Raw genomic sequence first — 21,780 nt, 5'->3', positions numbered from 1 at the left:
AATAATTATCTCATTGGTATCTTTTAAAGAATTTCTCTTATTTATAATATCAAAGTAATATTTTTTTATTTTGCTGTTAATAAGGATGTAACTTTATAGATTGTGTTAGTTTATGTTTATTTTCACGAGATAAGTTCTGTTTCTTTATATAAATTTCTATTATTATTAAAATATTTTTTCTTAACATGCGTGTCGTGTGTTTTGGGACAAGTATGTAAAACTAACAGCCGTAAATTTTTGCATATGTAGCCATTTTTTTAGATTTTAATAAAATAATATTTTCGTGTTCTTTTTAATTTGTGATGGAGGGGATGAAGGGTCGACCTCGTCTTTAGATGGGGCGAGTTCAGTTTTCTTTAGATAAATGCTAAATTAATACTGCACCGTTTTGTCTTTTATCTTTTTTTATTAGCGAAAACCAACTATCTATTCACTTGGATGTAAACGATAGTGGATTCTTATTAATTTTTACGTGTGTTTGGATTTTAATTTGTAAATTAAAATTTATATAAAATTAATTTTACAAACTTAATTGTTATGAAAAGTAAGTTTGTATTAAAGTGATTTATATTTGACAATTTTTATATTAAAATTAATTATAGTAAAATAAATATTATTTAGATTATACTATTCAAAATCACTTCTAGATAAAAATTATTAAAATAGACATCAATTTAAATAATTTTTTTATATTATCCTATCATTTTAATTTAGATATTTGAATAGATTTTATTAATTAATTATATAATAGAATTAATATTTATTTACTAAAATAAAAATAACATATCAAAATTAGTAAAATATATTTTTAATTAAAATTAAAAATATAAATTTTAGATATATATATATATATTATATTTTTCTTAAATTTTAAGTATTAACATCAAAATGTTAATTTAGTATTCTTTTACATAGTATTCTTATTCTAATATTCCAATAATCTTATTCTTAATAATCCAACGTTTATGACTTTAATTATTTTATTATTATTTATGATTAATTTTTTATTTAATTTATCTTTTTTAAGGAGATCATAATGTATATTAAAAAAAATACACTAAAACATAGTACAACAAAAAAGTAAGAATTCTATAAAGAATAATAATATTCATGAGAGAGTAATAGAGAAAAAATATTATAAAAAATAATAAAATTAATCATAAAAATAATGGAGGACAAAATTGATAGATAAAAAATAAATTTTAATCTAACTTGAAAATATAAACACAAAAGTTATAATTCTTAGCTTTAGTTAAATTTGGTTTTGAGAGCAGAATCATGTTTATATTTAAAAGAATAAAAAATTATCAAACTAAAAAGTGAAGCATTCAAAAAAATTAAATGTAAACACATCCTACTATTATGCTATAAACGCAACGCAACCCTAATTAAATTTACATGGACTTTACCAGTTACGGCTATAGAAGTACTTACTTTAGATGACAATTTTGTCAATAATTGTTTCATTTGTTATTATAAGAATGGAACGTGATGTCCATTTTCTATGTCAATAATTGTCTCATTTGTTATTATAAGAATGGAACGTGATGTCCATTTCCTATATGAGGCTTACATTTTTAAGAGATAATGAAAATTAACGAAGGTTGAAAATATTTCTTCTGTATGTCTAATAGGAGGTTAAGCCGACAACAATAAATATTATTCTCTCTCTTTATACACAAGCAATAATAATCTTTCTTCTCTTTCTTTCATATTACTAATTACTATTCTCTCTTTATATATCTTACTATAATATTAAATATACTAATCATATCTATTATATTGTGATAATAATTGTGGTGAATATTACTATTAGAGTTATATAATTATACTTTTATATTTATTACCTCTTCCTTATTTATTTATTTTACAACACGTTATCAGCACGAGACTCTGATCAAATTTTTCAGGTAACAAATTTTCATTATGTCGAAACTCTCTTATCTTGAATTCAATGCTCTTGATATATCTGGAAGCAATTATTTATCATGGATATTAGATGTTGAAATCCATCTTGATTCAATGGATCTTAGAGATACCATTAAGGCTGAAAATAATGCATCCCAGAAGGATAAAGCCAAAGACATGATTTTTCTTCGTCGTCATCTTGACGAAAGATTGAAAAATGAATATCCCACATTAAAAGATCCTGTAGATCTATGGAAAGACCATGAAAAAAGGTATAATCATCAAAAAATAGTGATACTTTCTCAAGTCCGATATGAATGGACGCACTTCCGTCTACAGGATTTTAAATCCATAAATGAATATAATTCTGCAATATTTCGAATCACCTCACGAATGAAATTATGTGGGAAAAAGATAATTGATAATGATATATTGGAGAAAACTTTTTCAACCATCCATGCCTCGACTGTGCTCCTGCAGCAGCAGTATCAAGAAAAAGGGTATAAAAAATATTCTGAATTAATTTCTTGCCTTCTTGTTGCTGAATGCAACAATGAATTGCTTTTAAAGAATCATGAAATGCACTCAGCTGGCGCCGCCCCATTTTCTGAAGTAAATGCGACAAATTACCCCAAGAGAGGTAAATGGTAAGGTTTTAGCAACAAGAAAAATTATGGAAGGAAAATGAATTACGTTCAAAAGAAAGGATCTCACTAGAAGTGGAATAAAGAAAAGAATAATGGGCAAATTAAATCAACAAAGGATAAGTGTTTTCGTTGTGGTGGAAAGGGTCATTGATCGCGTACCTGTCGGACACCAAGGCACCTAGTCGATCTTTATCAAGCATCTTTGAAGAAGGATGACAAAGGAAAAGAAACAAATTTTGTTTCAAATGATGTTGAAAATTCCACCACTCATTATAATGTATCTGATTTCTTTGAGGATCCTGAAGGGAATATTGGTCATTTGATCAATGATGGAATAGTTTAATATGTGAGATTGTTAAGTATTCATGTAAATAAATAATGTAAAAAACTTATAGTTAAGTTTTATTTTCTATGTATTTGAGTTTTCAAATATGATGTATATAAATAATGAAATATTAATGTTTATGACTTTTGAAATCATTAAATTGGTCATGTTTTAAAATAAAATTTTAGTATATGACATTATATTTTTATGTACAGTGTTTCTTAGAAAAATAATTCCAATCAAGTATTCAATTTAGCTGTGCATACTACTCATTTTATTATTATTTGTCTTTGAAGAGAATGGCAAGGATATGTAATGAAGATGTATGCCTTGCGGATAGTGCAAGTTCACACACCATTCTCAAAAGTGATATATATTTTACCCATCTTGTGCTAAAAGAAGAATATGTTAATACTATTATTAGCTCAGGCAATGCGATTGAAGGTTACGGAAGAGCTATAATTTTGTTTTCCGGAGGAACAAAATTCATAATAAATAATGCACTATTGTCTACCAAGTCTCTAAGAAACTTGTTGAGCTTTAAAGATATTCACCGAAATGAATATCATATTGAGACTATGAATGATGGAGGTCATGAGTATTTATGTATCACAACTCATGATTCAAATAAGAAAGTTATATTAGAAATGTTACCTTCTCTTTCATCTGAATTGTATTATACCAAGATTAGTGCAATTGAATCACATGCCATTATAAACCAGAAGTTTACTAACCCAAATGAATTCATAACTTGGCACGACCGATTGGGTCATCCGGAAACAACCATGATTAGGAGAATTATTGAAAACTCTCATGAACATTCACTAAAGAACTGGAAGATTCTCAAAACGAGTAAATTTTGTTGTACTACATGTTCTCAAGGAAAGTTAATTTTAAGGCTATCACCAGAAAAGATTGGTTTTGAGTCCTCTGAATTCCTTTAAAGGATTCAAGGTGATATATGTGGATCTATTCATCCACCATGTGGATCTTTTAGATATTTTCTGGTCCTAATATACGCATCCTCGAGATGGTCACATGTGTGCTTATTATCTTCTCGCAACCTGGCGTTTGCGAGATTATTGGCTCAAATTATTCGATTAAAAGCACAATTTCCAGAAAATTCAATCAAAGCAATTCGTCTTGATAATGCTGGTAAAATTATTTTCCAAGCTTTTGATGCTTATTGTATGGCTAATGGAATAAGTGTTGAACATCCAATAGCTTATATTCACACACAAAATGGGTTAGCAGAATCACTTATTAAACGCCTCCAATTAATTGCTAGCTAGATCCTTACTTATGAGAACAAATCTCCCAACTTCGACTTGAGGCATGCTATTTTACATGTTGCAGCACTCATTCGTTTGAGGCTAACGAGTTATCATAAGTTCTCTCCTATGCAATTAGCTTTTTGTCAGTAGCCAAATATTTTCCATTTAAGAATATTTAGGTGTGTGATATATGTCCCATTACACTACCTAATCGCACCAAAATGGGACCCCAAAGAAAATTGAGGATATATATTGGATATGATTCTCCCTCTATAGTGAGGTATCTTGAGATACAAACGGGAGATGTATTTAAAGTCCGATTTGCGGATTGTCATTTTGATGAATCAAAATTTCCAACATTAGGGGGAGAGAATAATCTTCCTGAAAAGGAACTTAATTGGAATGCATCGTCCTTGATGCATTTAGATCCTCGATAAGGGCAATGTGAACTAGAAGTTCAAAAGATTATACATTTGCAAAGAATAGCAAATGAATTGCCAGATGCATTTTTCGATACAAAGAGAATAACCAAATCTTATATACCAACGAAAAATATCCCAATTCGAATTGATGTCCCAGTAGGATAAGTAGCCACTGAAGCAAATATACGCCAGAAGCGTGGCAGGCCTGTCGGTTCCAAAGACAAAAATTCTCGAAAGAGAAAAGAGGTAAATACTATTCTTGTTGAAAAAGACATAGTAGAGACACTTAAAGTTGTCCAAAATTCTGATATAGTTTTAACACCAGAAGACGTTTAGGTACCTGAAAATTGTGAAAATGACGAGATCTCGATAAATTATGTCTTTACAGGAGAGAAATAGAACCGAAATAAGACAATTGTCAATGAAATATTTGCATATAATGTGGCATTAAATATCATGCATGAAAGTAAGGATCTTGAGCCAAGATCAGTCGAAGAATATCAACAAATGAATGATTGGCCAAAATGGGAAGAAGCCATGAAGGCTGAATTATACTCACTTACAAAACGTGAAGTCTTTTGACCTGTAGTCCGTACACCTGAAGATGTAAAACATGTTGGATACCGATGGGTATTTGTGAGAAAACGAAATGAGAAAAATAAAGTTGTGCGCTACAAAGCCCGACTTGTGGCACAAGGTTTTTCACAAAGACCCAGTATAGATTATGAAAAAACGTATTCTCATGTAATGGATGCGATAACATTGCATTATTTGGTCAGTTTATCTGCATATTATAAACTGCATATGCATTTAATGGATGTGGTAACAGCCTATTTATACGGCTCATTAGATCGGGATATCTATATGAAAGTCCCTAAAAGACTAAAGATATCTAAACCATTCAATGAATATTCGCAAGGGTTATACTCAGTTAAATTGCAAAGATCTTTATATGGTCTAAAGCAATCAGGACGAACGTGGTATAATCGTCTTACTGAGTATCTGGCCAAAAATGGATTCAAAAATGATGATATCTGTCCATGGGTTTTCATAAGAAAATCTACATCTGGGTTCATTATAATTGCTGTGTACGGTGATGATTTAAATATCATTGGAACTCTTGAAAAGATTCCAACAATTATAAAAACTCTAAAAGAAGAGTTTGAGATGAAAGATCTTGAAAAGACTAAATTTTGTCTCGGCCTGCAGATCGAGCATATAAAAAATGAGATCTTTATTCATCAAATAACATACACAGAGAAGATCTTGAAAATATTTTATATGGATAAATCACATCCTTTGAGTACCCCAATGATCGTAAGTTCTTTAGATGTGGAAAATGATCAATTCCGTCCTAAAGAAAAAAATAAAGATATCATGGGTCTTGCAGTACCATATCTTAGTGCCATTGGAGTGCTAATGTATCTTGCTAATAATACGCGACCTGACATATCATTCGCGGTGAATTTACTAGCAATGTATAGTTCCTCTCTAATCAGAAGACATTGGAGTGGAATCAAACAAATCTTTCAATATATTCATGGAACGGTTGATATGGGATTGTTTTATCCATATGGATCCAAGTCACAACTTGTTGGCTATGCAGATGTTGGATACTTGTCTGATCCACACAAAGGGAGATCTCAAACAGGATACATGTACACATATGGTGGTACAGCTATATCATGGAGGTCCACAAAACAAACGATTGCTGCAACATCCTTTAATCATGCCGAAATACTAGCGATTCATGAAACTAGTCGCGAGTGTTTTTGACTCAGGAGTTTGATCCAATATATTCTATCATCATGGGGACTGATTGATCATAAGATAGTTCCAACTGTCCTGTTTGAAGATAATACAGGAAGCATTGCTCAGCTTAAAGGCGGATACATCAAAAGTGATAGAACAAAGCATATTTCTCCCAAATTCTTTTTCACTCATGATCTTCAAAATCAAGGGACAATTGATGTCCAACAGATCCGCTCAAGTGACAATCTGACAGATTTATTTACAAAGTCACTCCCAAAATCCTCCTTTGAAAGATTGGTACATGAGATTGGGATGCGCCGATTTCGAGACATCAACTGATGTCGACAAGAGGGGGAGACTGTACTCTTTTTTCCTTGGTCAGGTTTTTTTTTTATTGGGTTTTTCTTGATAAGGTTTTTAATGAGGTAGTCCCCATCACTAAAGGATATTGTACTCTTTTTCCTTCACTAAGGTTTTTTCTTACTGGGTTTTTCTTTAGTAATGTTTTAACGAGACAATAATTCTAAATGGTTATTCAAGGGGAGTGTTGTAATAAGAATGGGACGTGGATGCCCATTTCCTATATGAGGCTTACATTCTCAAGAGAGAATAAAAATTAATGAAGGTTGAAAATATTCCTTCTGTACACCTATAAATAGGAGGTTAAGCCTCCGTTGATGTTACACAACAATAAATATTATTCTCTCTTTATACGTAAGTAATAATAATCTTTCTTCTCTCTTTTATATTACTAATTACTATTCTTTTTCTTTATATATCTTACTATAATATTAAATATACTAATTATATCTATTATATTATGATAATAATTGTGGTGAATATTAAATTAAATTTAGACTAAATGATAACCGAGATAAAATTTTTATCAAACCTTGAACAAACATTGTCGTATAACCACTTCCTCTCCAAACAGGAATGACAAAATATCGGCTGCCAAGAATAAACAAAGCTGAGGTGAGAACATGAATTTTGGAATGGTACAAATATCGTGATAAATATCTTAATAACAACCATAATAATTAAAAAAGAAAAAATAATACCATTCTGAAGCTCTATGCTCCAGTAGGTTATAAAGTTTTGCTTTCATGAATGCTCCAATATGACCTCTTCCCAAGTCATATTGAAATAAAACAAGCCAAATCATATTATCACAAATAAATAAACAAAACTCTTCAAAGGAGACATAAATTGTTACACAACATAATAGCTTTATGATGAATTGCATTCCATGATTCCATCAAAGCTAACTCACTATTCAATATATCACATTGACCAAATTTGTTGAACAAATTTAAAAAACAAAACGTTTCAGTCCTTGAGATTGTTGAAGATACCCTTTGCATCGTAGAATTCAGAAATGAGAAAAAGGAACAAATTTGACGATTGAATGAATCAGTGGCAGTGTTTTGTTTTCAGTGGTTAAGCTTGAAAATTTTAGTAGAATCGATGGCTTTGACTTATGAACTTAACTTGGTAAGAGGCCGACAGCTTATGATGAGTTCATTAAATTTGTTGAACAAATTTATAAAACAAAACGTTTCAGGCCTTATTTTGGGCCTATATCCAAGTTCGCCCAAAATTTTCCCCACATGGGCTTGCGCGTAACATACATGTTGACCAAAGATCAATTATTCACTGCACAAAAATAAAATCAGTTATTGAGAACAAAAACATCACTAATAATATTAAATTAGATAGAATACCAAAAAAAAAAATATTAAATTAGATAAAGTATTTTTTTCTCTTTAAAGTTTGATAGTAATTTTAAAAATATCCTTAAATTTTATTTTATTTTAATTTTATCCCAAAAATTTTCGATTTGTATCAAATATATTCCCGACAGCTAAATTTTTAAAAAGTTTAAGACCAATCCAACAATAATGCTTGATAATTATGTTTGATTTGCTTGTATTGAATGTTGTTCTCATATAATTGTTGTTGAATTGGTTCTAAATTTTTTGAAAACTTATCCATCAAAGGCATATTTGATGCAAATCGAAAACTTTTAAAATAAAATTGAAACAAAATAAAATTTAGAGATTTTTTTTTAAATTTTTGTTAAACTTTAGAGATAAAAAATATATTTTACCTATTAAATTATTAGTAGTTCCCTAACAATAAAATTAGTTTATTTTGAAAAAAAATGAGTTCGGAAAGAACCATAAGAAAAGATGTTGAGTGTAATTTTGTTTTATTTTATTTTTTGCTTGTTTAGGTATAGTCTCTTGTTTACTTCTTGGAGCATCCCAACCTTTGGTTGTTAATGAGAAAAGCGACATAAAAAGAGTGAGAAGATAAACAAGATGGACATCGTTGTGTGGAATAGAAATGCTTGTCCTTTTATGGATGAGAAAAGAATTTCTTCTAGTTCTACTATGAATAATTCCTACGTAAAAAGAAAATAGAAAATAGCAAACTAAAATGTTTAATTCAGCATTGCCTTTTCACATAACATGATACCACTTTGCATTTGCAACTTCCAAAAGTATCATTCTGAAAATGGAAGAAGTTTGAACTGAATTTAATTAAAGCTGCTAAGCATGCAGAAGATATATACTTGATTTAATAATGAGGCTCAAATATTTCTAGTGACAATAATATAATCTTTTTTTTTTTTTTTGAGACAATATAATGTTGTTTAACAAAACAATAAAAAAGCATCTCTTAATAACAAGCTGACCCCAAAAAATAAAAGGGGTGGAGCCCAAGTTATATTAAAAGTTGTGTCACTTTCACTTTGGTCCCTGAATGAATGACCATAACTCTTTGAATAAAAAAAAAAAGAATGACCATAACTCATAAGTCATAATAACTCTAGTCATGAAAAAAGTAGCACCACCCAGGCACCCACCATACAAGAGGAATGATATTGCTAAGATGGTCCACAGTCCACTAGCTTTTAGTATGGTTACAACAAGGGCTTTCAACACTTAAGACGAACCTCAGAAAGGAATAAAAGACAAACTCAGCAGTTTGGTCATCTTATTTTACATACATGCACTGGATTAATTATTCTATGAGCACTTATATTAATTTAGAGTTTCGTTACATGCGCTTTTTTTTCCCTTGCGAGAAGTCAAATGGTGTTTTTTTTTGGCATATTATTACAAGTGTGAGGAGTGCATAAAATTAATCTCGTTTATTTCAAAAAAAATAAAAAAATATAAAAAATTTATAAAATAAAAGACTCATTAATTTAATACTTTAAGATTTTGAGTTGGACGTAGTGTCTTAAATTTTTTATAGTGGTCCAATAAATAATTTTAAAACTGATGATTCATCGATCTGATGGTTAAAAAGTATTCAAAATGGTGCTACAAGAGACTCATTATATGTTTTTTGATTTGGTTTCTCCCACCATAGCCCAACACTTTAACTATTTATTGAGATATGCTAGCAAATTAGTTCAATTCTATCATGTTATATTAGAAAGACCGAATATTATCAATTACTTCTATTTTGATAATATTACTCTTTTTTTAATAAATTCATACAAATATACAATATAAAAAAATCATATATAATTATATACGAAGTGGTACTATCAAACATAGAAATTGTAATATCATTCTCCAACATTAAAAATAAGTGAATTTACTCAGAATACATATAAAAAAGAATTGTGAATTCGAAAACCATTTTTTCATCTAGTGGTAGGAGGAGTGGGGTGTTTAGGCTTTAAGTGCACATGCCATGCATTTATTAATTCATGCAAAGGTAGTGCTCAATGCTCAGTGGTTGTGTTGTGGACTTGTGGTTCTGCTGACTCTCTCTGTTATCCTTTTCCTTCAACCATGTTTTTGTACATTAAAAATGTTATTCTCACATATTTGTTTAACTCCTACATTTTTACAGTGCAAAATAATTGTGCAAAAACCAATATCCTTTATCCTTTGTAAATGTTAATAGTCATCCCTTACTAGTTTGCTTTATATCCTTGCTGAGTCCTTGAAATCCAATCCACTTATGATATTGGATAAAGTATCCAGAGGAACTCAACTATTGGAAAGAACTAAATGAATAAGTGATAAATTACAAAAAGAAATTGACATTAGTACATCCTAATCCAAATATTTAAGGTATTAAATTTATAAATTTCTTATATTATATACTATTTATTTAATGAATTTTTAACAAATATACCAAAGACCTTTTGCTTAATGTTTTACACTTCAATAAAAAGAGTTTTTTTTAACACTAATCATTCTATTTCATATTAATATTTCATTTTGCTACTCTCATTCTTTGGTGACTCTCAACTATAATACTCAAACTATTGAGTAAGTTTTATCCATAAAAGTTTTAAATATTAACAAATCTATTCGAAAATAAATAAAATTTGCTTTGTAAAAAAATAATCTACATGCATAAAAATATTTAAATATGTTAATTTCATTCATAAATAGATTTATTATCACTCTAAACTTTTGTAAATAAAAATAATAATTACTTATATTTCGTTAATACAAAATTAATTTTGTTTATTCATAAATAAAAAATTGTAGTTTACTCCAAACTATCCTTAATATATGTCTCATAGCTATTCATTGGCCAGTCCCATTAATCTATAGCCAACATTTTTAACGATCCAGAGCTGCTGCAATTCCATATATTCATACACGTGAATGAATCTCTTCATCACCATCACGAGTTTCTCCCTTAACATTTTATCAAAATTTGAAGCCACATATATTTTAATAATGATAGTTCAACTTTACTGTTTTCAAAATAATCATTGATAATTGATAAACTATATTTTTTGTCTCCATTGTATCAACTGTCACTGAGATTATATATTCTAGGGAATCCAAATTAAATCAAAATACCATTTAAGAAAGGAAAAAAACAGAGACACCTATCAAGATGCCATGAAATGTAGACCCTACATTATATAAATAATTTCCATTTGACCAAACATATAAATGATAAATCCATTATGGATTAAACAAAATAGAAGAAACGTCAGAAAAGCTGTTATCAGGTGGCAAACCTTCAAAGTCTCAACATGTTCTTCAAGGAGATGTCTTTTGGATTTTTCTGAAAAAAAAAATTTTTTTTTTGGGGCTTTGTAACCACCAACTACTAACTCAGCTTCTTGTTTCCCTTCTCTCTCAGATTCACGAGACTTGATTCCCTTTAAAACCCCTTAAATCTGTACCATACAAACAAAACATTTCAACATCATTATCATTATTCCAACCACAATAACACCCTTTTATTTTCCTTTGTCCTAAACTGCTTCATTATTCCAACAAAGTCATGTCTGTCCCTAAATATTCTACTGCTTGTTGCTTCTTCTCATCTCAATTCACTTGTTTGTTTGTTTTCTTCATCATTGTAGCTGGAACTACTACCCCATGCTTAGCCAAAATTATTACCAACAACACCACCCGCCGCCATCGTCAGGTCTCAGTTGATTACTATGCAAGAACTTGTCCCAATGTAGAACAGCTTGTAGGGTCAGTCACCAACCAACAATTCAAAGAATCACCTGTTTCTGGGCCTGCCACCATTAACCTCTTCTTCCATGATTGTTTTGTAGAAGTAAATGCTTTAGCTTTGCTTGCTTGCATGCATGTAATAATTGCATGCTTTATTGAAATGACTTAAACCCGTGAATGCAGGGGTGTGATGGATCTATTCTAATAGCATCAAAGCAAGGAAGCAGAGAATTGGCAGAGAAAGATGCAGAGGTTACTAGAGAATTGAGAGTGGAAGGTTTTGAGACCGTGATGAAGGCTAAGGAAGCAGTGGAGAGAAAATGTCCTGGTGTAGTTTCATGTGCAGACATTCTTGCAATTGCTGCAAGAGATTATGTGCACTTGGTAAGTAATCATTTCTTCGTTTCAGTTAATAAAAATACTTGATTACTACATTCTTTTTTCTTCTTCTATAATCTTCCTTTGTTTTTCTTCAAGTGTGGCCACTTTGCAAACTATTCTCTTTCATAAGGTCAAGAAAATTTTGCATAGAAATGGCATGAAGAATAGGCTTATTTGATATTAGAGAAATCAATATAGTGGTTATATAATGGATGATGAAATTTTCTTCTCCTTTCTCTAAGTGCTTCTTAGTTTCTTTCTAGTAGATTTACATCCAAACCGTTTATGAAGAAAAGCGTTCTAAAGAAAAACTTCTTGTTCCCCCTAATTGAATAACAGAAAATTTGGGAAATACTTTTTTTTTGGTTTTCCACGGTCACAGGCCAAGCACTAATCCGTCGCGATACTGAGCGGACTAGTGAGCTAACCACTAGACCAACCCAACTTGGTTAAAATTTGGGAAATACTAATAATGAAAAGGGTTAAAAATTAAATTATAGACCTAAAATTTTAAGCATTGTGGTCTTACAGAACTTAGTAAACAAAAAGGAGTCCTAGAATATATTGCAGCTTTTGTGTTTGCCAGTTTTTATGACAATAGATGTATATTTGAAAAAGTTGCATTGCTTTGGAACAGCTTTTTATTTTATTTTACCAGACAAACTAAAAGAAAAAGCCCATTTTTTCCTTCCTAAATAAAGACAAAAAAGGTAGCAGTTATGTTGAATAAAATTCTCTTTCGATTATCTAATTTATCCGCTGGAAAAGACACAAAATGGGTTAGGTATTTTGGTACTGACTGGCCTAGATTTGGGATATTCAAAGTAACTTGGGATGAGTTTGGTTTGTATTTTTGTTTTTAAAAGTTTTCAATTTTTAAGGTTTTATAAGGAAAATAATAAAATAAAAAATGAAAATAGAAAAACAAATTTTTCTTATTATTATTATTCTTTTTTCACAAAATCTAAAAATAAAGTTCTCTGAAAATGAAAATACAAATTAAAGGCACTCTTAGTATTTATATCTAGGAAACAGACAAATTGATCTTAATAATAATCAAACGGTAACGGTTAATACATAAGAATCTAATGTCTTTTTTCAATATTGTTAACTGTAGTTTTATAGTGACATGAGCAGGGTGACCACTTTCATATACAAAGTTAGCAGCGTGAGTCAACTTTTAAGTTTGTTTCATAAAAATGTTAAGTGTAGTTAAAAAATTAACTACTAAATTGATTATTATATATTTATATTTTATACAAATAACTAATATTTTTTATAAACATAACATTATTGTTTTTATGATATCCATAACTTTTGTACTTCCCGACTTCCCGTCAAATTTTATATATACACACGCTAAGCAAAGCTTCTTAAACCTTGAGTCTAAATTATTATAACTTAATATTGTCCTTGTCTATGAGATGTCAGATTTACACACGTTGGAGCCTTGTGCTTAAAAGTACTGAATAATTTAATTTCAATTTATGTTTAGTCAAAGATTTTTTTTAAACGATATCTCCCAATGTGACATATCAAAGACTAATTTATCACAAATTTAAACTCTATTTAAGGATTTATCATTTGACCAATGAATTACTACATGCATAAAACGAAATTCGAACATCCGATACTTGTAAACTAGTGAACTAACCATTAAACTAACATGTCAGTTCAATCGAATTTCTAATTAGATTTAATGAAACGATATGGTAGCCTATCCATTTCAATGGAATAAATCTCAGCCTTTCTAGTTAAGAGTGCAAAATAATTCCTTTTCTAAATCAACTAAACGTACATATTAGTCTTAATAAAAATTTACAACTACTGTAACAGCTTGAGTTTAAGAAAGCCAACTGGTAATATTCAATAATACACTATCATCGAAAGGTATGAATCGCAAAAATTACAATGAAAAATGTTATATACTTTTCCTTTAACACGAACTCAACACACATCTATGACTATGAGACTCCAAATAGTGATACACTATATCTAATAATAGAAAAATCTATGAAAAGAATCAATACAGATAATACATCTTGGTCTCAGAAATCATATTTGTACCACTTTTTGATACACTACATGCACCCCTTCGTTTTATGGTACAAAATACAATTTTTTTTTTAATCTTTTTTTCACTTTTTATCAATCACTTTTAATACAAAAGTAAAAAGTATACACATGAAGTGTATACAAAAATAATGCATATAATATTTTTCCATCACAATTAATGACTATTTATTGTGTAACTGGTGGCACAGGTAGGGGGACCATACTACCAAGTGAAGAAGGGAAGATGGGATGGGAGGATATCAATGGCATCAAGGGTGGAACCCAACATCCCTCATGCAAACTACACCGTTGATCAGCTCATCAAGCTCTTCAACTCAAAAGGCTTAACCATACAAGACATGGTTGCTCTCTCTGGTGCCCACTCAATAGGTTTTGCACACTGCAAGCACTTTGTGAAAAGGCTATACAATTACAAGGGCAACGGTCAACCAGACCCAAACGTTGACCCCAAACTCCTCAATGCACTGAGAATGTATTGCCCTAACTATGGTGGAAACTTGGACATTGTTGCCCCATTTGATGCAACTACACCATTTGTATTTGACCAAGCATATTATGGTAACTTGCAGAAGAAGATGGGGTTGTTAGCTTCCGACCAGGCTTTGGTTTTGGACCCAAGAACCAAGCCTTTGGTTCAAGAGTTTGCAAATGATAAGAACAAGTTTTTTCAAGCTTTTGCAGCTGCCATGGATAGACTGAGTTTGGTGGGAGTGAAGAGAGGGAAAAAGCATGGAGAGAAGAGAAGAGACTGCAGCATGCATGCATGAAGATTGGGAGATGGGATTGACACAATTCTTGCATTCATAACTGGACAAGTGACTTCAATGTATCTTTTATTAAGTTCATGTTTAAGTAATTCATTGTTTATGTGCAGTTATGTATGCAATAGTTGGGATGACATTATTATTTGTAACTTCGTGTCTTGGTGGATTCAACTTAATTACTTTGGAGAATTGATTAATTCCAATCAGAGTAAAGTAAAGACAAAAGAAAAATTAAATAAAAGGAAACCTGCAATTACTGTAAGGTAACAAAAGGAGTTGATCTTACATTGTAGGACAGAATAATTTGATAAAGTCGACAGTTATTTCCATCCTATGATTTCATGGAGATAATAGTTGCCGCAGTAAATAGTGCTTCTTTCCCAATCGAGAAAATCTCCATAGATCTAAACCATGATAGATAAAATCAGAAAATTGTCAAGATACTAAAATTATGGATCTTGGGTTACTAAATAAATCATGGATTTTTATAGGATATTTAATCAAATTTTGAAGTATATCAATACTCCAACATGGAAGGATACTCAAATTGACATGGTTTCACATACCATTAGCACTCGCAATCATTTTTTTTACATTAAATAAATGGGTTTAGCTAACATGTGCTTTACGGGCACATGATAAGCTTACCATTGGTTGAAAACTTTAAATGTTTTCATTTAATGAATGCAAAACAAATGCATTGGAAACTTAAATTTTTTATATTTTCAATAAAAACTTTCTTAAGTTGTAAACTTAACATGTGCCCCCTAAATAAATAAGAGTTTTGTTACGTAGTCATCTCCCAGATAATGCAACTATAAGCAAGCAAGAATAGTGTAAGATTAAAGTCCTGAGAAATTGTGCCCTTACTCATTTGTGCTTCTCAAACTTTCAAAAGCAGAGATAAACATCTGACACAAGTCTGCAAGAGCATTGACTCCTCCTTCTGCATTTCCTTCTGACAGTATTGATAATCGCGCCTGAAAGCAAATAAAACCCTTTTTTATTGAAAAAAAGAAAGAACTAATTTAGAAGCTCCTCATACAGTTATTTGGGATAGTTGAGAACATACTTCTACTTCCTGAGGGCAAAAAAGACAATGCTTCATATTAGAAAAATGGATAAAATCTCTAGCTAGTCCTTAGTCCCATGAGGTTTAAAGATACCAAACTAGCCATCATCCAACACTCATGATTAAGAAGTTATGTATATGCAGAACAGGTTGGTTTGCCTTTCATTGCTGTGTTCTTTCTCTTCATTTCACCTTTAGGAGGGTTTAACTCCTAAAGCTTTGTACTTTTATCTCAAAAGGTTTATTAAAAGCTTTGTCATTCAAAAAAATATATATGGTGCTTCGACTCATTGAATAAAGACCGGTACCTGAAAACCAAAAGCCAAAAGGAACTGCATTACATCTGGACCAATTTTTTTAGTAATGCTTTTAGTGCCAGTTTTATTTGAGATGCATTTCAAAGCCACTTCAAATGTGGCATCCTCAGGAGAGCCATTTGACTTTCGAGTGCGAGCAGAAGGCTGCAATTATGCATAAAACATACAAAATTAAATAGAGATTATGAAACCTGTAGCTTACTATCCGTTGAGGCTCCATTTCAAAAGTAACAATACATAATGTTAAGCAAGTACATTTTCAAACAATCTAGCTGCTGATTACCTTAGTCATGTATTTCCACAGGTACTGCACAACTATTTCCAGTTTCCATTTTGGTTCACTGAAGGTCTGCAATCACGCTCAGTAAAAACAGAACTATTAGCCATAACATAACTGTCATGTCATCAATACTATGTAAATATTATATAGTGAGATTTATTTTGCTTCTTGATTAATATAACTAGAAGAAAATGTTTCAAAAGGAAAGGGATAATCCTGTACAGACAGTTATTTGCAAAAAGGGTGAGAGGAGCAGAGAGACAATATTCACGCTCAACCTTAAGAAATACGGGGACGGTATCTATGCTGTAAGCTAGTTGATCTAAAAGTATGTCCATCAAAGGTTTTCTGCACCAAAATAGGATGTCAGACATATTTTAGCCAGAAGCATTGAGTAAAAATGAAAAATCAATTGAAAGGAACCTAGAGAAACATAATTACTTGAAACAACTACCTCAGACCATCTGCTCTTGTTGTGTGGCCTTCAAGATCTGCTTTCTTCCTTGATATATCAAGGTCCATAATCTAAAATAATCCAGAATATTAATAAAAAAAATAATAAGTTGTTTGAACTTCAAATACATAATCTTTTCAGAAACTTACCATAACAAAAAACTTATCCATAGAGACACAGGTGTTCTTCACTACTTCATGTAAAGCAAAAGATAGTGCAGTATGAAAGTGTTTGGATAACTGAGATTCAGTACTCTTTTGAATCTCTAGATGGTTACTGAGTTCATTTTGAAGTTGAGATAGTTGACAAAAAACTATTAAGCAGTCCTGCATCATGCTTTTGTAGTTTATTTTCCTAGATCCCTGCAAAAGCAACTATGATCAAGAAACAAATCTCTCAAGGAGATGGATCAAGAGAAAATAAGATCTCAACAACAGGACATATGGAATGAAGACTACTGGTATTCATTTACTTAGCATGTTGATCAATATGGTTATTTTTTATTGTTTAGTAGATAAAGTCCTCCAGTGCTTTTGGTGTAATAATAAACAAATACCAGTAAAATATTGAGCATAGACTCCCTCTGCATGTTCCAGTTCATGGTTGCTGCAAGAAAACATTACATAGAATATAAAAAGTAGGCTAAAGTACAGCTGCAACACAGATGAGTGCAACTTCATACACACCGTTACGTGGTAGAAAATCGCCTTCAAGAACAACGACAAGATATTGAAAGAGTAACATGTTCTGCAATGCCTGCAAGGAGATTACACCAAGAAATAACACTAGTAACTTTTATTTCCTGTTGAAAAATTGCACTTAGTTTGTAACATTATGAATTAAAAGCTTAACATATAGAACGCAAATATCGTTTATCTTTATGAAAAATTATACTTAATTTGTACCCTTATGAATTAAAGCTTAAAATATATACACAAACAGTAGGGAAGACTTGTGTAAATGGAAAATATAGCTAAAAAGTTGACTACATGGAATAGCAACAGCTAGAATTTTATCACATACCCAACGTTAGACAAGTATTCACATATTCTAGAACAGAACATACAATGTTGGTGAACTAACCTTCATGTTTGATGCTTGAAATTCAGTCTCAGATGAAAGTTCGGCAAGCTCTTCAATCAGATCATGAAAGCTCTAAGGTTGGTAAAGAAAAATGAAGAGCGAAATGAGCTCAAGAATTCGATATCAAATTGCAATTTAGTGGAAAGACACCATGGAAACCTCAGAGAAGCTGAAATTTTAAAAATCTAAGTTGAAAACAAACAGAAATAAGTTCATTTAGTTGCAATGATTTTATATCTACAACAAAATTATCTCTGCCTGCTACGAAATATTGTGCAACACAACAGATTAATATGACTTATTCACATTAAAGGAGCAGAATCAGATAGCTAGCATGCATTTCTATGAAACACATCAACGGACTTATGCAATAAAATGTATCACTGGTTATTTCATCATCTGCAATTTCGTACATGCATATCCAAAAGTAGCTTCTCATAAATTTGGATAAAAAGAATCAGGTAGGCAATACAAACATCTCAAAAGAAGTTACGGGAAAATATGTTGCTGTATAAGAGTAATAATTTTTTTCATGGAAAGGTTAGGATAAAAATAAAATACATCAACACAGTTAAAACTGTTACAAGTAGTGAAAACAACAACTAGTGAAGAAGAAACCAACTCACAGAGGGTTCAAGAGGTTGATCAGGCTGTTTTTTACTTTCTTCACCAACAGAATTGGCATTATCCTGGAACACAAGAAGGGGAGACCATGCCTACCAAGAAGTATTTTGCATTTGTAAGTTCAATTAGCATCCTATATTTGGAATTAAATTTACCTAGAATGAAAGAAAACAATAGATGAGATGATTCATAGCCATTTGTACCTTTTCAGCGACAACCAATTTTGATGGAGAATTAGCAGATGATTTCGAATTATCATTGCCGGTTGAATACACACGAGGGAAGTGCTAAACCCACAAAGAATTTACAAAATTGAAAGTATCAGTTATATTGAGGACTACAAATATAAAGCAGGAATATCATGTGACAGTCAAATACCTTGTCTAAATCAAGCAGCAGCTTATAACTCGCCATTATCACCTCTAAAGACTTCCCAGTCCTCAGCATACGGAAGATTGCCCTAAAGATTTTTCTTCACAAAACAAAAACAAAAAAACAAAAAACAAAAAAACACAAAAACAAAAAATAAAGCTCAACACACAAGTAGACACATTACAACAAAATACACCTTACACTTTCAAGCAACTTACCCAGTGGGAAGCTTTCGGTGTTTTTGAATAATTGAAGAAGCACGCACAGCATCCAGAAAAGCAATCCCTGCATGTATTATGAACCCTAAGAATGAACAGACACAGAAACTTTTCTATGACCGAAACCCAGTTTAAACACATGGATTTTCTAAGTGAGCGCGAACTCAATGAAGGATCAAGTGAACATGGAAAGAAGAATCAAACAGAAAAATTATTCGGAAAAAAAAAAAATTTACTGTGATGGTTACGAATCTTACGATCATCGAAGGCATCATGAGCTTCGGAGGCATCAAGCATGGCCAACATGCTATCTTCCATTCCTATCCCTCCCTCACCGCCTCTGTTCAATCTTCCACTGCTCATGTTGCTAGGGTTCTCCATTTTCTTTTCCTCTCTGGCCAAAAAACAACAAAACTATCGAATTTTTCTGTGTCAATTTCAAAATTTCAATAGCATTAAATAAAATTTAGAAATCAAGGGTTTGTGTATCTTCCCGCCAAAATTGGCAAACTAAACAAAAAACTTCACTTCACTAGAATTCTAGAAACTTAGGTAGTGTTTGTTTTGAGTTACTGAGATAGAGACTGAGAGACCGAGATTCAGTATCGTGTTTGTTAGTTCAGAGACTGTTACTAAAATTTCTGTCTCTGTCTCTAAAATTTCAGTATTTCAGTACCTCCAAAAAGTAGGGACACAGGGGACTGAAATTTTTAGAGATGGAGACTGAAACTTTAATAACATTTTATACCTAAAATACTTTTATTTCAATTAATTAATTCCAATTTTACTTTTTGTGCAAATTAAATTAGAGTTTCATTCTTGTTTCAATTCATGTCTCCTATTTTACACCAAACAGAATACTGAGATTTATTTCAATCCTTGTCTCTTAGTCTCTATCTCTCAGTCTCAGTCTTTCTGTCTCTGTCTCTCCACCAAACGCTACCTTATATATCATTAGACCGACAGATATTGGGAGACAGAAACAAGATACAAAATATAAATTAAATACGCTTTTTTATTATTTAGTATAATATTATTAAAGAATTTAATTTTGATATATAGTAAGTATAAAATAATTTTATATAATATTATATTAATAAAAATAACTATTTTTTATATTGATTATGTGATCTAATTAAACTGATGTGATTGCACAATTATATAAAACATTATATATGATCAGTACATCAAAATTAAACTCATATTATAATATATTTGTATATCAATTATTCTTCACATACAAGTTATTTTACTATACAAGTCCATACAAGTCCTTTTTTCCTAAATCAAGCTCTGAAATTATTTTGAAGATAATGAATGATTCAAATTTAGATTGTCAGCTGAACAAGAGCGAAGTGGATTATTATTTTGAATCGAATAAAGTGTCTGAGATGTGTTTTTTTTTTTACCGAAGATAAAGAAACTCAAACCTGCAACCTTTTAGGTGAGTGTGAGGAGACTATGACATTTGAGTATAGCTCGTTGGCGCCTGAGGTGTGGTTGAATTCCAATTAATGTTTTCGTTAATAGTTTTTTATTATCCAGGTGAATAATGTTGTGAACCTTACTTGTGAAAATTGTTGTTCATTGTTGATTGTTTGAATTGAATGTAATGTAGTTATTCTGATGAAAATTGCTGTCCATTTTATATCATATTTTTTGGGGTAAATCAAACATATTTGGGTATAATAAAGGAGATTTTAGGTGTATTCACAGGTTCTGATTTTTCAATTGAACGAGGTGACTTGTATTATTGTTTTTACTCGAATCAAATAGTGAGGTGAGGTTTGAATCTAGACAATGTAGTTTGTTCATAGTTTAAGATTTTACAGTTGAATTATTTTAGTTTCTATTTGATGCTTATTGAATAATGGTTGTTGCATTCTATAGTTTATCCTAACTTTTAATATGGTGTATTGTGGATTTTTTTTGTGTATTTTTTAATTTCTGTGCGATGTTGATGAGGAGTGTGTTCCAAAGGTTGGGAGATGCTACAAAATTCTACAAAGATTATTCGAAAGCTGCAGGTTTTTCTACAAGAGTTCGGAGTACAAATAAGAAGAGTAATGAAATTAAGAACCAATTGATTACATGTAGTAGATAGGGGAAATGAAAATCGAAAATATCTCTGATCGAGAAGACAAATTCCTCAGCTGGTTTAAATTATCCTGTAAGAATTTATATATACATATTGAAGGACATTGGTGTTTAGATCATTTCGAAGGTCGTGTTGCATCATTCACATTCCTGTTGTCCAAATCAAGTGGAGATGCTTAAACAACGCAGGAAACTAAGAATGTCAGTGCATCGTACAATAGAAAATAATGAGGAAGTTGGAATCAGACAAAG

The 21,780-nt window shown here is 31.0% G+C and overlaps 2 protein-coding genes across 3 annotated transcripts; one reads left to right on the top strand and one right to left on the bottom strand.

Annotated features, from left to right (window-relative positions):
- Positions 1-11,139: 11,139 nt before the first annotated feature.
- On the top strand, positions 11,140-15,194 carry LOC107480746 (peroxidase 19). Its single transcript, XM_016100907.3, has 3 exons — positions 11,140-11,893; positions 11,974-12,174; positions 14,436-15,194. Exons 1-3 carry the CDS (start codon positions 11,609-11,611, stop codon positions 15,012-15,014), a joined length of 1,065 nt encoding a protein of 354 aa, XP_015956393.1. The 5' UTR covers positions 11,140-11,608; the 3' UTR covers positions 15,015-15,194.
- Positions 12,032-19,974, bottom strand: LOC107480745 (negative regulator of systemic acquired resistance SNI1). Of its 2 annotated transcripts, XM_021139043.2 has the most exons (16): positions 19,689-19,974; positions 19,432-19,498; positions 19,220-19,313; positions 19,045-19,128; positions 18,844-18,933; positions 18,218-18,289; positions 17,821-17,890; positions 17,691-17,740; positions 17,284-17,496; positions 17,135-17,205; positions 16,959-17,028; positions 16,684-16,749; positions 16,392-16,544; positions 15,882-15,991; positions 15,298-15,415; positions 12,032-12,151 (listed from the first exon to the last, which is right to left on the bottom strand). In XM_021139043.2, exons 1-15 carry the CDS (start codon positions 19,810-19,812, stop codon positions 15,343-15,345), a joined length of 1,407 nt encoding a protein of 468 aa, XP_020994702.1. In that variant the 5' UTR covers positions 19,813-19,974; the 3' UTR covers positions 12,032-12,151; positions 15,298-15,342. The 2 variants fall into 2 exon arrangements, with proteins under 2 accessions (XP_020994702.1, XP_015956392.1); XM_016100906.3 differs by lacking the exon at positions 12,032-12,151 and having other exon boundaries at positions 15,243-15,415.
- Positions 19,975-21,780: the final 1,806 nt, after the last annotated feature.

The sequence above is a fragment of the Arachis duranensis genome, chromosome 3 (assembly GCF_000817695.3).
Source record: "Arachis duranensis cultivar V14167 chromosome 3, aradu.V14167.gnm2.J7QH, whole genome shotgun sequence".
Taxonomy (NCBI): Eukaryota; Viridiplantae; Streptophyta; class Magnoliopsida; order Fabales; family Fabaceae; genus Arachis; species Arachis duranensis.
The sequence above is the reverse complement of the archived record's forward strand: the minus strand, read 5'-3'. Positions and strand labels throughout refer to the sequence as shown.